The 13,207-nt window shown below is 41.5% G+C and overlaps 1 protein-coding gene across 1 annotated transcript in view; it reads left to right on the top strand.

Moving 5' to 3' along the window:
* The window catches only part of cdh16 (cadherin 16, KSP-cadherin), a 30,168-nt gene extending 18,660 nt beyond the window's left edge, over nucleotides 1-11,508 (top strand). The window contains exons 11-17 of the mRNA XM_047580841.1: nucleotides 1,036-1,227; nucleotides 5,580-5,821; nucleotides 5,900-6,030; nucleotides 7,121-7,360; nucleotides 9,411-9,527; nucleotides 10,082-10,198; nucleotides 10,899-11,508. Of these exons, the coding sequence (XP_047436797.1) occupies nucleotides 1,036-1,227; nucleotides 5,580-5,821; nucleotides 5,900-6,030; nucleotides 7,121-7,360; nucleotides 9,411-9,527; nucleotides 10,082-10,198; nucleotides 10,899-10,999 (1,140 nt within the window). The 3' untranslated portion in view covers nucleotides 11,000-11,508. The remainder of the gene's footprint in view (nucleotides 1-1,035; nucleotides 1,228-5,579; nucleotides 5,822-5,899; nucleotides 6,031-7,120; nucleotides 7,361-9,410; nucleotides 9,528-10,081; nucleotides 10,199-10,898) is intronic.
* Nucleotides 11,509-13,207: the final 1,699 nt, after the last annotated feature.

Here is a 13,207-nt window from a genome sequence, read left to right on the forward strand (position 1 = left end):
CGCTCAGATAATCGCCACCTCGGTCCCACACACCAGCGCAGAGGTGGAAAAATGCTCTTGAGCAGGTCACGCCTGAGCAGCGCAGCTTTTTCCACGGGCGATGTGAAGGCAGCGCTATAGGGGGTGAAGTGGGAGGTGAGTGGTGACAGGACAGGGTTCAGCAACCCCGCGGATGGGGCAGCCAGATCACAGGCATGGCTGCTTCACTTAGAGGACATCAGCGAGTGGCAGATTAAACGGCTGTCTAAACACATGTGGGGGTGGGGGGGGGGGGGGGGGGGGTGGGTGGCGAAAGGTCAGCTAACACCAGGAAGGATGAGATGGGGCGAACGTAGTGTGTAGTCGCATATCATCTCGACGGAAAATTGGATAGTCGTTCACGTGTGACTTTTATAGGAGACGAGGAAATCTTTGGTTTTTCTGGCACTTTCCATATTTAAGATGCTATTTTCCTTTAGAGATGCTGTAAATTCTGTGTATTCACAAGAAATGATGTTAAATGATGCAAAATTAAGCACCTATCAGTTGTAGATAAACAACCATGTATGGTTTTGGTGCTTTATGTAAGTACAGATTTACCTAACTTTTTTATTTGCTTTAATGGTTTATTATTAAAATGTTGCATTTTGTTTCTAATTGCGGTTCATATCGAAAAAAATTCAACACTTTGCAGTATGTTTAATATTTATTCTGGTCTTTTTGCATGTTTCTCTTGCATTCTTCTGTGATGGGTTTCTTGCCGTTTCGTGCATACGTGCATTATGCATGACATGAATGAATGAATGAGAAGTTCATTTTGAGTGTGTAAGTGGAAAATGCAAATATATCAACATTACACAAGCTTGCATAGTCGTAGCACATAATAAGCAAAATGCAAAATATACATTCTATCAATTTGTAATTTAATTTGCACACTTCTTAGTTTCTCCTTAGTCTTCGTGCTTCTACTCACTGGCTCCCTTTTTACGTGGGAGCGTGGATAAATAAGCGGTTTCCCCTCAGTGGTCTCACATGCTCCGTCTCCTCCACCATCAGTACGGACCCTACCACATCCCGGAGGACGCTCCGGTGGGCACCACGGTGACAGCTGTGCTGGCGGGGGACGCAGATGTGCGGGGCGGGGACAGCTGGCAGGTGAACTACCGCTTAGAGTCCGGAAACGAGGAGGAGGTCTTCGCCTTGGTGACGGACAGGCAGACCAACGAGGTGTCGCTCGTGCTCTCGAAGGTGAAGAGCGGATCGCTTAACACGCGCACATTAGCGTCACATTATCCCATCGGCTTTTCAAATTAAACTCATTAGTTGCTCTCTTTATCCTGTTTAGGGTATGACAGGGTTAGGAGCAAACCACTTCCTCTTCGGGGACGAACGTTAATGTCAAGGACATTTTTTAAATACGAAAGGCTTGGAAAATGTCCCTGGTGTGCGTGATAATTATAATGCTCCATGTCAGAAGATCAGTCACGAAAAAATAAAAAGCCGTTTTATGATTGCACGATTCGAATATCACATGGAAAATAATATTGCAGTACGTCAATACTTCACTCCCACAGGCCTCAAATAAAAAATAGACTCCTGATAACAATGGAATGTTTTAGCCCAATAATCTCTCCTGTCCCCGGGGCGCATCACCCTTCGCCTGCCTCCTATAATCCAGCTGTGTGTGTGTGTGTGTTGGGGGGGGGGGTTAGAGATCCATGCGGGAGTGTGTGTGTCTTTGTGTGTGTGTGTGTGTGCATACGGTAATGGTCTGCTCTGTGTAAGTGGGCCAAACAGGAGACAGTCTATTATTTTCAACCTCTCTGTGGGAGTTGATAAATGTGATTGAGTGGTGAGTAGCACACACTCCTCCTGAGATGAAGCAGGAGATGTCCAGAAGCTAAAAGTGGATCTTGATGTATTATATCGGATTAAAATAAGGACTATTCTATTTCTGTAATTTCTGGAAGTGACGTCAGGCAGACACTTTCTATTTTTTTATTTTTTTTAATTGTCTCTCCGGGTAGCTTTAGTCAAAGCTCTGTGAGGCATCGCTGCGTATCACTTGGTGCGATCCTCGTTGTTTATTTAGCTTTCTTGCGTCAAATTAAAGCCTAAATCTTTCACGAGCAGAGCCCCAGTGGGTTAACGATGAACCTCAGCAAATCCCTCACTTCACTGAGTGTTACACTGTGAGGTCAGCACCGCAGAGCAAACACTTCTTTATTAGAAATTACACACCGATCCCCGGGCCGAGTGAATAATTAGATTGTGCGAGCAGACACTAATGGCAGTTTACCACATGGTCTAGAGGGTGGCAGATGAAGTAAATGTATAATGCAGTGGAGGGAGCGAGCACGGTCTAATCAGTGGAGGAAGAACCGTTGGCATTAGATATCACATTAAATAAATAAATAATCATTAAAGCGAAAGGAATGTGAAATTGGCCTTATAGCAGTTAGAGGTGTGGAATAGTTTTTATATTTTTTCACAGACCTCAGATAAAGACTGTGCAGAATCATGCAATGCTAGCATAATTATTTAAATAGTAATAATAATTAACATGTTATACGTAGTCACAAACATGTGAAATGGCTATGTACACCAATCAGCCATAACATTATGACCATTATTCCTAACAGTTGTGACTCATCAGGGAATGGACATGGGTCTGTGGTGTGTGGAAACAAGATGTTAGTGGAGGCCTTTGAGGGGAGGGGCCTCTAATACTGGATCAGTTTGGGATTTAGTGAATTTGGAGGCCAGGTCAACACCTTGTGCTGTTCTTCATGTTTTTATTCCTAGAGTTGTGGGTCTGTGTCAGGCTGCATCCTGCTGGGGATGGCTGCTGCCATCAAGGAGTGTCATTCCTATGGGGTGGGTGGGGGTACATGGTCTGGTCTAGGTGGGTGGCACACAGCGTTGCCAGACGTACGATAATTATCGTATTTGTTGGATAGTATCACCCTCTGTATAATCAATATTCCAAAAGGTGTTGAATAAAGGCAACTGGACGTGTAGAGTTTCTTGAAGATGTTTCGTCACTCATACGAGCTCCTTCAGTTCTGAGAGACTAATTTACATTTTAGAAAACATTTTTCAACGACTCGTATTGGCCGGTTCAGCCCTGGGGTTTGGTACATTCCCTTTCTGGTTGATGGTGAAGTTTGCAAATTTGTTTCGGGACTTGTAAAAGTGTTTCATCGTTCTTAAAAGTGTTTCCCCGCTTGCAAATTCGTTTTCTGAAATGTAAATTTGTTTCAGGACTTAGGGATAGGTAAATGTGTCGTGGTAATGTAATTTTGTTTTACGATTTGTAAAATGTTTTCTAAAATGTAAATCTGTGTTTCCCGTTTTGTAATGTTGGTTTGCACCTCCGGACCACCGTACCCTTCAATCGATGGCTGTTAGCAAACACACAGTGCTGTCATCTTATTTAAAGGTAAAACTGCATTATACGCTATACGACAGTTACCTAGCAGTTGAGTTACCTAGTCTCAGCAACGTCAAATTGGGTATATACGGGTATTTTCCCTCAAAATACGATACTTTTAAGTTTGTGGTACGATAATTTGTCATTTTCCCATCTGGCAGCACTGGTGCTACATGTCTAAGTAACGTTTACCAGCAGAACAATGAATTGTCACAAGATGGTCGATGTTATTTACTTAACCTGTGAGTGGCCATAATGTTTTTGAGTGTGATTTATTGAATTATGAGCAGGACAAATAAGACAGTCAGATTTCTCATTCTTTCTTAGAGTCTTTCTTAGACATTTTGAAGGTTTTTCCGTGCGTCACTGTAAAGGTGAAGCTGTAATGGGTTGAGGTTTTTATCAGAATAATTCCCTGGTGCATGAGTCACGCTCCAGGGGCACAGAAACCGAAACAAAAGTAGTGTCATCCTGTGAGTCTTTGAGCAATGTAATTGTTCAAACAAGTGACTGTAGCCTCCACAGAGTCCGTGCACATGTTCCGACGCTCTGATACACACTGAGTGGTTCGATGCGTCACTTCCAATCAAGAGCAGCACTCATCTATCCTCCAAGGTTTGCGTTTCTTCTCCTTGGCAACAGAGACACTTTCAGCCAGAGCAGCATGATGTCAGACCATGTCTGCTCAGCGCCGTCATGTTTTATGGGAAGACAAACCACGTTTAAGGGTAAAAACCTGACAACAAACGCAAGCCCGAGGGCAGGATTCAAAGCATGGCATTGCCGTAATCCTATTTGTTTCGTTTTTTGTTTCTAAACCGAGCTGTAAAGTCATTAGATGTGTGCCTGCACTGTAGACACTACACGGTTAATCTTTCCTTACCCCAGCTATGAAACTATGCTTTTAATCCCCCAAACAGTGTCAGCAGGTCAGGATTATTTTTAGTGTCCAGATTATAGTAATCTCCTCACTTGAAATACGCACTCTTAATTTTGCCCCAAAATGTGGGGATCTTGTTATATTACACAACGTATATCCGATGTTAATGCACAGATCTTTATTTGTTCGTATGTGAGTGAGTTTATCCCGTATTAATGCCTATTATTAAATAACAATGTGTGGAGTTCACATGAGGACATTTATCGTCACATAGCAGTTGCAGACATTCAGCATTATGGAAAATGTCTCATTTGTGACACAGTGGAATCAACTGGTTTCCTTTGCCTGTAACTCACAGAATCTGGTTCATATTAGAAAACACTGCAATGCTCTGCCAATAAATCTGGTTTCCTTGGAAATAAGATAAGGGGACTGGGACACGTGGGACTGGACTGTGTCCCTTTCCTGTTGGCAAAGACAGCATGCTGTGTTCTGACTGTCTGTCCCTTTCATTTGTTTCATTTCCTCTATTTCCGTGAGTTTCGACACCCAATTATTTCTTTGCACGTTTGGTAAATTAATCATCTATTTAAGGACCAGGTCACCTAATTTGAATAAGCACATTTCCCTTTTGATTATTTAAGGCGAGACGCTGCAGGTGAATAGGGTAAAAATTTTAACCAATAGGTATCACCGTGATTGCTTAGATAAATACAATATTTTCTTTTGTATTACAAGTTTTCGGTGAATTCGTATTTAAATATGCCAATGAGGAGTTATCTACTTAAATATGCACTAATTTGCATACATTTCCAGCACAGAAATCTGAATAATGACTAAAGTGAGGTTCAAAATTCTTGTTTCTTTTTGTTAACATATGATGTTTCCAGGTATTTACAGAGGGGAGTTTTTTTTTGCACTGTTTAGAAAGCTGAGTTTTAGTGGATCTAGGAGTAAATTTGAGGTGCAACACAGACAAAGTGTAGTGAAATGAACACATGAATGTGCGTTTTGACCACTTTTTTTAAACTAGTTTGATAGAAGACATGTTAAAAGCAAATAGCAAAAAATCTCAAAATTGATAAGTTGGTGAAAAGACTGTGTTTTTGCTCCTGTGTCTCACCTTAAATAGCTTATACAAGGCTAAAGACTAAATTCAGCACCAGAAACATTCTTCGTGACCAAACTGTTCTGGGTACTGTATAGTTTCCAAAAAGGAACACGGCGGCTGAGGTTTATAAATGTCTGTTTGTGTAAAAAACATATTGAATGTACATGTTTTCAAAGGTGCTGGACTTTGAGCGTGACTATGAGTACATCCTCGTGCTCAGCGCCCAGAATCCAGTGGCTCTAGTTCGCGGAAGATACGGACCCGCGTCCACGGCAACCGTCTCCATTTATGTGGACGATGTGAACGAGGGTCCCATCCTGTCGCAAAGCCATTACGAGGTGACCGTCCGAGAGGGGGAGGAACCGGGACGGGTCATCGCCACCATCCGAGGTTACGACCCCGATTCTCACCCAATAAGGTAAACGATTCAGGCAGGTAGGCGGACAGGAGCGTGGCGGCGTGTGTCAAGCTAGTTAATCGTATTTTGTTTGCGCAGGTATTCCCTTCAAGGGGACACCAAGAAATACTTTTCCATAGGGAAGTATTCGGGTGAACTTAAGACTGTGCAGGCCTTGGACAGAGAGGAGAACAGCACGTACACCATGGAGGTGATTGCAGTGGATGGACGTAAGATCATTATTATTTATACCATACAACAGTTAGTTTGAACCTTGGGAAACACCTCAGGTTAAACCACAACACACAATACGAGGCATTTATGATGAGAAGGACAGAGGAGGAGGGCACAGTGTCACAATTAAGGTGCAAGTTTACATTTTATAGCAGTTTTTAATAGTTAAACAGTAATTTATTCATTTTTTAGTGTTTTAAATAGCATTTTTACATATTTTGTGTGACGGTTTGGTTTTTCTGTTGTTGTATCAGCTCGGCTATATAGTAAATGAACCCACTTCAGAGTTTAACATAAATAAATTAATTACACTTACTACTTGAAGTGTATTTCAATTTCGTAGCTTCATAAAAAATCCTTTTTTTTAGGTTTACCAGACACATTATTTACAAAAAGTACCAGTATCGCCAATACCAGCCTGAATTTTGCTTGGCTCTGAAAGGAGGTGGTATCGATGGCATCGAACATTACACGACTCATCAGTCTGGCACTAGTCGGTCTGTGTCTTTTTTGCCAGCTGGGTTCATTTGTGTTTCTATTTTCTGCTTCTCTTTCAACAAGACGGGAGTTATACAAATATCCGTGCCTCCAAACCTCCTCAGTTAACCTTTTCTCAATGTGATCCATGTTTCTGGATCCAAAACAGTCTGCGTCGACATGATGCCTAGTTACATTTCTGGGGAGGTACACATCAGGCTACAGTATAAACTGTGCATTATACTCACTCTACCTACAGCCACACATCCAGAGGGGCTCCATTCACAGTGTATTTCACTAAATCATCCAGCTGATTGCTCCTACATCAAGTCCAACCTTCCTCCCACCCCCACATCCATCCCAACCAGCCTGTGCAAATGTAATTTATTCTGAGCCGTCGTTTTCATGAGGTATCTCAACACATGTGTGCCTCAATTTGTCATTAATAGCAGTTCTTCATATCTCCTATTGACCTATGTTATTGTGAATAAAAGACTGAAACAATGTGTTTTTTTGCTTATTGAGTTAATGATGTGAGGACAGCATCTGTGTAGCGATTAGCAGGAGACTTGACCTCAAACAAATAACCGCATCTCTCGTGTTCACCAGGAAACTCCTCGTTATCTGCGTCCACCCTGGTCACCGTTCAGATCCTGGATGTGAACGACAACAGTCCAGTGCTGGTGGGAGACTACTCCTGGAAGTACCTGTGCACGCCTCGCTGGGAGGACCAAGCCCTGGTGCTGGCTTCACGGGACAGCGACGGACCGCAGCACGGGGGACGACTCAATTTCTCGCTCCGCAGTGACGCCACGGTCCGACGTAACTGGAAGCTAACGCCTATTAACGGTGAGCCGACGGCAGGCTGAGTGAACCCGGTGCACCCACAGCGTGAAGCACAAAAGCCTCGTGATTCATGGTTAAAAGAGAAAGAGAGAGGAGGGAAAATAATGTCGGGAGAAGCTTTCGCGCTTCTCTACTCTGATTTTTGCGGCTTTGACGAGCTAAAAATTAAAAGGTTAATCAAAACAATGTTCTTAGACAGTAATGTGATTCATAACAAATGCGTTTCTGTTGCAATTTGACTTATTATTTCGAGTAGTAATTACGCCCGGGTACTCTGGTCTGATTGTGGTTGCCAACACGGTTTCAATTTAGCAACCACAGACCTGGGTTATTTCTCATCTGAACTTCTAGACTAAAGCAAATATAATCATTTAATTTATATGGTTAAGCTGTGTTGTGTGAAAATGGTAATTTATTGGAAGGAACAGACTGTCGCCTTGCAGCCACAAGCTCCTGCAGCGTGACAGAGCTGATAATTGGATTATATATACATCAAGTGGACGTCTAGTTTGACTTACATCAATTAAAATGTGTCAACTGCCATTCACGAGTATAGAAAGCATAAGAAACCGAGCCACCTGCCCCCGGCGATGTGCATACTGCCGCAGCACTTTTTCTCCCTGCATAATTTCTCCAGTCCTATTCTAGCTGGGAGGTATAACGCAATTATCCTGTTCTGCCGTTTCAAACTGCTAGTGTCGGCCTCGTTTAATGCCAACTATTTACAGCTATGACGTCTGTCATTAAGTCATTCAAACCGTTCACCCACTTCCCTCTCAGGTTTTTTTTTTTTTTTTTATCTTTCTCTTTCACTCCCCTGTTCCTGTTGGTATTGATTGAGCCCGGCTGTAATTATATCTTCTGTGTAATTTCTGTGGCGTCACTGCTAGTTTCCTGACAGCTAATAGAGGCTAAAAGAGGAATCTCCCATAGTGCTTTGCACCTGGTCGCAGGCAGTAATGGTTGTACCAATAAATGAGTACTTGTGATGGTATAATTTTAGAGTAGAGTCGCATGGTTCGTGTGACAGACGCAACCTCGTACAGAAATGTGTGTGTGACATCTCCATTCATCCCAGGTCTTTCAGACTTATCTGTCATTTTCTTTTCTTTTCAGTGCTCTCAGCTAACGACGCTCTTATTCCAGTTATGTTCACTCTTAAAGATGGTTCGTAGCTGTAAAAGTGGTACATCCAGTCTACCTCTAACACTTAAAACCAGGGGTCTTCAACGTTTTTCAGGCCCCAAACTGATGGAGAGTTAAAATAGGAACCCCATACCTACTATATGTGTTCTATATTAAATTCGTGCTATTTATAAAATTCCATTTTTATCATCATTTTGCATCATTTTTCATGTGGATTCATGTTAATGTGTATTTAAATATATATATGAAGAAAATGTCTAATCAGCCAAAGATTTTGTGACCCCCTTGCAGTACCTCTGCAGACCCCTGAAGGGTTGCAGACCCCCCTGTTGAAGATATGTGCTAAACAACTTTGTGATGTAAAAAAAAAAAAAAATACACCAAAATAGTTTGGGGTAGGTAGGCGATTACAACCTGGAAAGTGTCACGTCACAACGTCAACAACGTCTCCAAGTGCTGCGCAGCACCGCTCGTGTTTCTCCGACTGGCAAATGGAACATGAAGGGGAGTGATGGTGAGGTGGAAGACCCCTCGGATAAGGCTTCAAACGGCTTGATAAGGCGCGTATCTGCAGCACGGGGCTTTTTACGTCATGCAACCAGGCTCGATCTGCAGAGATAAGATAAAGTGTCGCGGACGCCACAGCGATCCATTCACAGCTCCATCGGCGTCTCTCATTCTGTGCATTGTAGATTTGTGCAGTTGTAATGTTGGGTTTTTGGTTGACCTCAGTAGTAGAAGGTGTAGACTATTTTGTGCAGCGACTGCTACGTAGCGTAACAAACCATTTTGGTATGTTATTTAACACGCACTTGTGATGGTGGGAAATGGTAAAATGAGCTTTGAAGCTGCATAAATTGAATCAGTTCATGCAAAAGGAGAAATACTTCTTGTCTGTTTCTTTCAGACACTCACACCAACCTGTCCTTAAACATCCCATACCTGGCCCCTGAGGTCTACACTGTGCCCTTCACCATCTCTGACAGCAGCTCCCCTCCCAGGAGCACCTTCATAAACTTGCCAGGTATTGCTGACACTTGTGCTGATGCGCTAAGGTTGAACCCAGGGTGGCCGTGGGACGGGAGCGGCGGAAAACAATCAATAGAGATCAACTCCAGTGTGCCAGCTTGTCCTAGCAGCCGCGCTCTTGTTTATTAATGATGCAATGGGGCTTTTACAAATGATTTTTCCAGCCTTGTGATTACACAGCCCTCTAAAGACTGCGCTCTGCCTAATACAAACACGCTGACACCTTATATACATAACACAAAGCAGCACATAACTTATCGTGCACATGTTTGGATAAACCATATGGCTGTAGGAATAAGTGTAGAGCGTGTTGTTCTTGTTTCGCTTATATTCGAGGCATCTCTTACGTAATGAGAATTATTAGCCGAACTTCCCAAATATATGCCTCATCTTTCGTAAGCGCAGTGTTGTTAGCTGCAATATAAGGATTTAAGGATTAAAAAAAAACACCGTGCCTTAAAATAACTTTCAGTCGTCAGTTTTATTTCCTGTTTACTCAGACGTTTCCTGGACTTGTTTTTGTTTTCATATTTTCCTACTCCTGTCCAGTGACGGTATGTCCCTGCAACGTCAGAGGGAACTGCAAAATGGCAGCCAAGCAGCTGGAGGGCATGCCAACGATTCAGTCTGCGGTGGGCATACTGCTTGGCACCTTTGCAGTCATAGGTAAGCAAACAGACTGTAGACTGTAAATAGAGATGGATGAGGAGGAACTGCTCCTCCAAGAAAAAAAGAGTGGAGCCAAAGCAAGTAGAGCTCCCCCTGGTGGCTGGCTGCAGTATAGGTCATAAGCTTCACCTCCTCCATGTCAGACGATGGGACTTGGTTCAAACTAAAACACTAAAGTCATGTCATTTATTTTTTTTATTTTTTAGGATAATTTCTGTCATTTCAGATATAATAATATTTAAATAAATTAATATAATACTGATGCATACTCATGTGTCCTTTTTTTCTTGATAAGTTTTGGTTTTGGTGCTATAGGAAGAGGATATGATATAATGCCGACTATCAGTAGCCCTGCTAAACGTTCCGTAAAGAGTTAAAATAAATAAATAAATTAAAACAAGTACAGTTTATAATCCAACATTTCTTTATAATCGGTGGAAGCTACTGCACAGACTCTGGCTCTAAACCCACAAGAAGTTGCCACCCGTATCCCTGGGAAAGTAGGCCAATGCAGGGGAGTAGAGACGCAGTGTCCATATTTATGTACTGTCCATTCAGAATGCTAACAGCACATTCTAAGCGACCACTGCAAGATTTACAGGAGTATTGTTGGATCATTACAACTACATCAGATATTCACTAACTTTTATACACATTTTAAGCAATAATACGGCAACTACTTTTGTTTCAATTCCAGGAACTATCCTCATCGTTGTATTTGTAAGACTGTCCTACCAGAACCCCAAACGGCCAAGCAAAACTAACCAGGAGAGGGTCCCCCTGAAGATTTCAATCTGACCAGGACGGTATTTGCGGTGTCTTGCTGACTGGACACGCATTAAGTGTCATGAATGTCTAAATATGAATGTATGTTTCATTTATTGAATCTGTTCAGATGTGCACAGCATGTATTTTAGTTTAGCCCAGTTTTCCATTATATGTTGAACACTGAAGCCTCTGCCTTGTTTTTTTTCTTTTCTTTTTTTTTTTTTTATTGCTGTAGAGCTGTTTGTTTCTAAATGGTTAATTGACTACAAAATATGGACAAAATATGTAGAGCATAGTTAAGTGGACAGCTTTACAAATAAATATATTTTAAGAATGCATGTACCAGTTATTCATTCTTGTTATATTTACGTTACACTTCTTGTCATTGTATTATCAGCTTTTTCCATTTCCAAGTTCTAATTATGACAAATTATGAACAATATAAATCATCAGAAACCTGCTTGTAAATGCTGAGATTTGATTGTATGTAATTATGTATTATATTGTATATGTAAACAAATCAATAGAATTAAAATGCATTTCAATCACCAGATACAGTACATGCATAATTTAATTTAATTTCAAACCCTCTGTGTTCTGTTCTTCCATTTGGTCCAAGTTTACCTGTTCATAAGATGCGTTGCATTAAGCCTCATTGTCTCCCAGCTTCCTCCCATCCTCCCCCTTTATAAACCAAAACACATTTAATCTGATGAGACGGCCTGAAATCGGCCCGTAGTTGCATTAGCGGCGTGCTCCAGTCTCTGTGATTAAGTTCTTTAGAAACACTGACACAGATGACCCAACAGGAAAGCAAAAGCTATATTCAGACCAAAGTGTTGCTATGAATAGCTGAAGAAACGAAGGTCCACTCAATAACACTCAGCCGGCAGAGACCAACCGAGTAATTGCCACTCGTTTGCAAGAGAAAAGCTGCACAAATTGGATAGATGCCACGTATTTGTCAGTGTAATTAAATTTTGGGTAACTGTTCATAACTCAAGTGTAGGGAGAAAGAGTAAATAATGCAGCAGAAAAATTGTGCTCTGGGACAAAGTTGCCACTGATGCACTTGACTTTTGACAGCAGCTGTTTGATTAAGAACATAACAAGCTCTATTTTAAATCTGACGCTAACATGTTTTTAATATTAGGGTACAATTACCCCTCATATTGTCTGTATCACCTAGTTCTGTGTTACACTTATTTAATCAGCCACAACATTAAAACCACTGCTTCAGTGTTTCTGCTGTGAAACTGTTGGACCTGACGTTCATTCGCGTGGATGTTACTTAAACATTTATCATCAGTAAAAATGTCAAAGTTAGGGCTCAGGGAGAACGATGAAGGTGACATGGTGCACAACCTCTGGACTGCTATTATCCGATTTATTAATGATGTACTGAAAACAGAGTTTAGGAAAGGTCCAGCATTGTATCTTTTGGGTCTGGCCCATCCTCACCAAGGGAAGTAAAGGGAAGTGGGGTTATCCTAAGACACTGGAAGTCAAAAGAAGAAAAAAAACAAGTTTTAAGAAATGGAGAGATGAAATAACCAAGATAGCCTCTTTTGAAAAACTTTTTGCAGGATCATTAACAGCGTAGACTCTTTTTTGAAAAAATGGGCCCATTATCTGGAAATGATAGGAATGGGTTGATCATCATCATCATGCTTCAACACACACTTTACATACCTTCGTATGATCTGTATACGCTCAGGGAACAAACGTGTCTTTCTTCTTAGTTATGCTTTGGATTTTCATTTAAACGAAAAGTTAATAAAACGTTAAATCACAACAAAAAAAAAGAAAGAAAAAAAAAGATATTTACCACCAACCGAGATCTGACCAGGCGCCCCCACCCCATAGCAATGACACTCAACTCTCTCATCAACTCTCTGTTGGATGAGCCACTGTGGACCCAACCCTTAGGACCCTTAGACCCCCACTAACAAAACCCTGTTTCCAGACACCAGCTCACAAGGCCCATGTCCATTCCCTGATGAGTTACAACTGTTTGGCACAAGAGAGACTTACACAATATTAGGAAGGTGGTCATAATGATATGCCTGATCGATGTAAATGATGTATATTAAAAAAAAACCCACAATATATTCTAGATAGGCATTAGTAGATATAAACTAGTAGCTCCTTAACATACGAATTGTTCCAGTAAACATGAATGAGATGGCACATCTAAAAATAACCAAATTTACTCCTTAATAACTATATGAATATAAA

Source organism: Mugil cephalus, chromosome 3, assembly GCF_022458985.1.
Source record: "Mugil cephalus isolate CIBA_MC_2020 chromosome 3, CIBA_Mcephalus_1.1, whole genome shotgun sequence".
Classification (NCBI taxonomy): domain Eukaryota; kingdom Metazoa; phylum Chordata; class Actinopteri; order Mugiliformes; family Mugilidae; genus Mugil; species Mugil cephalus.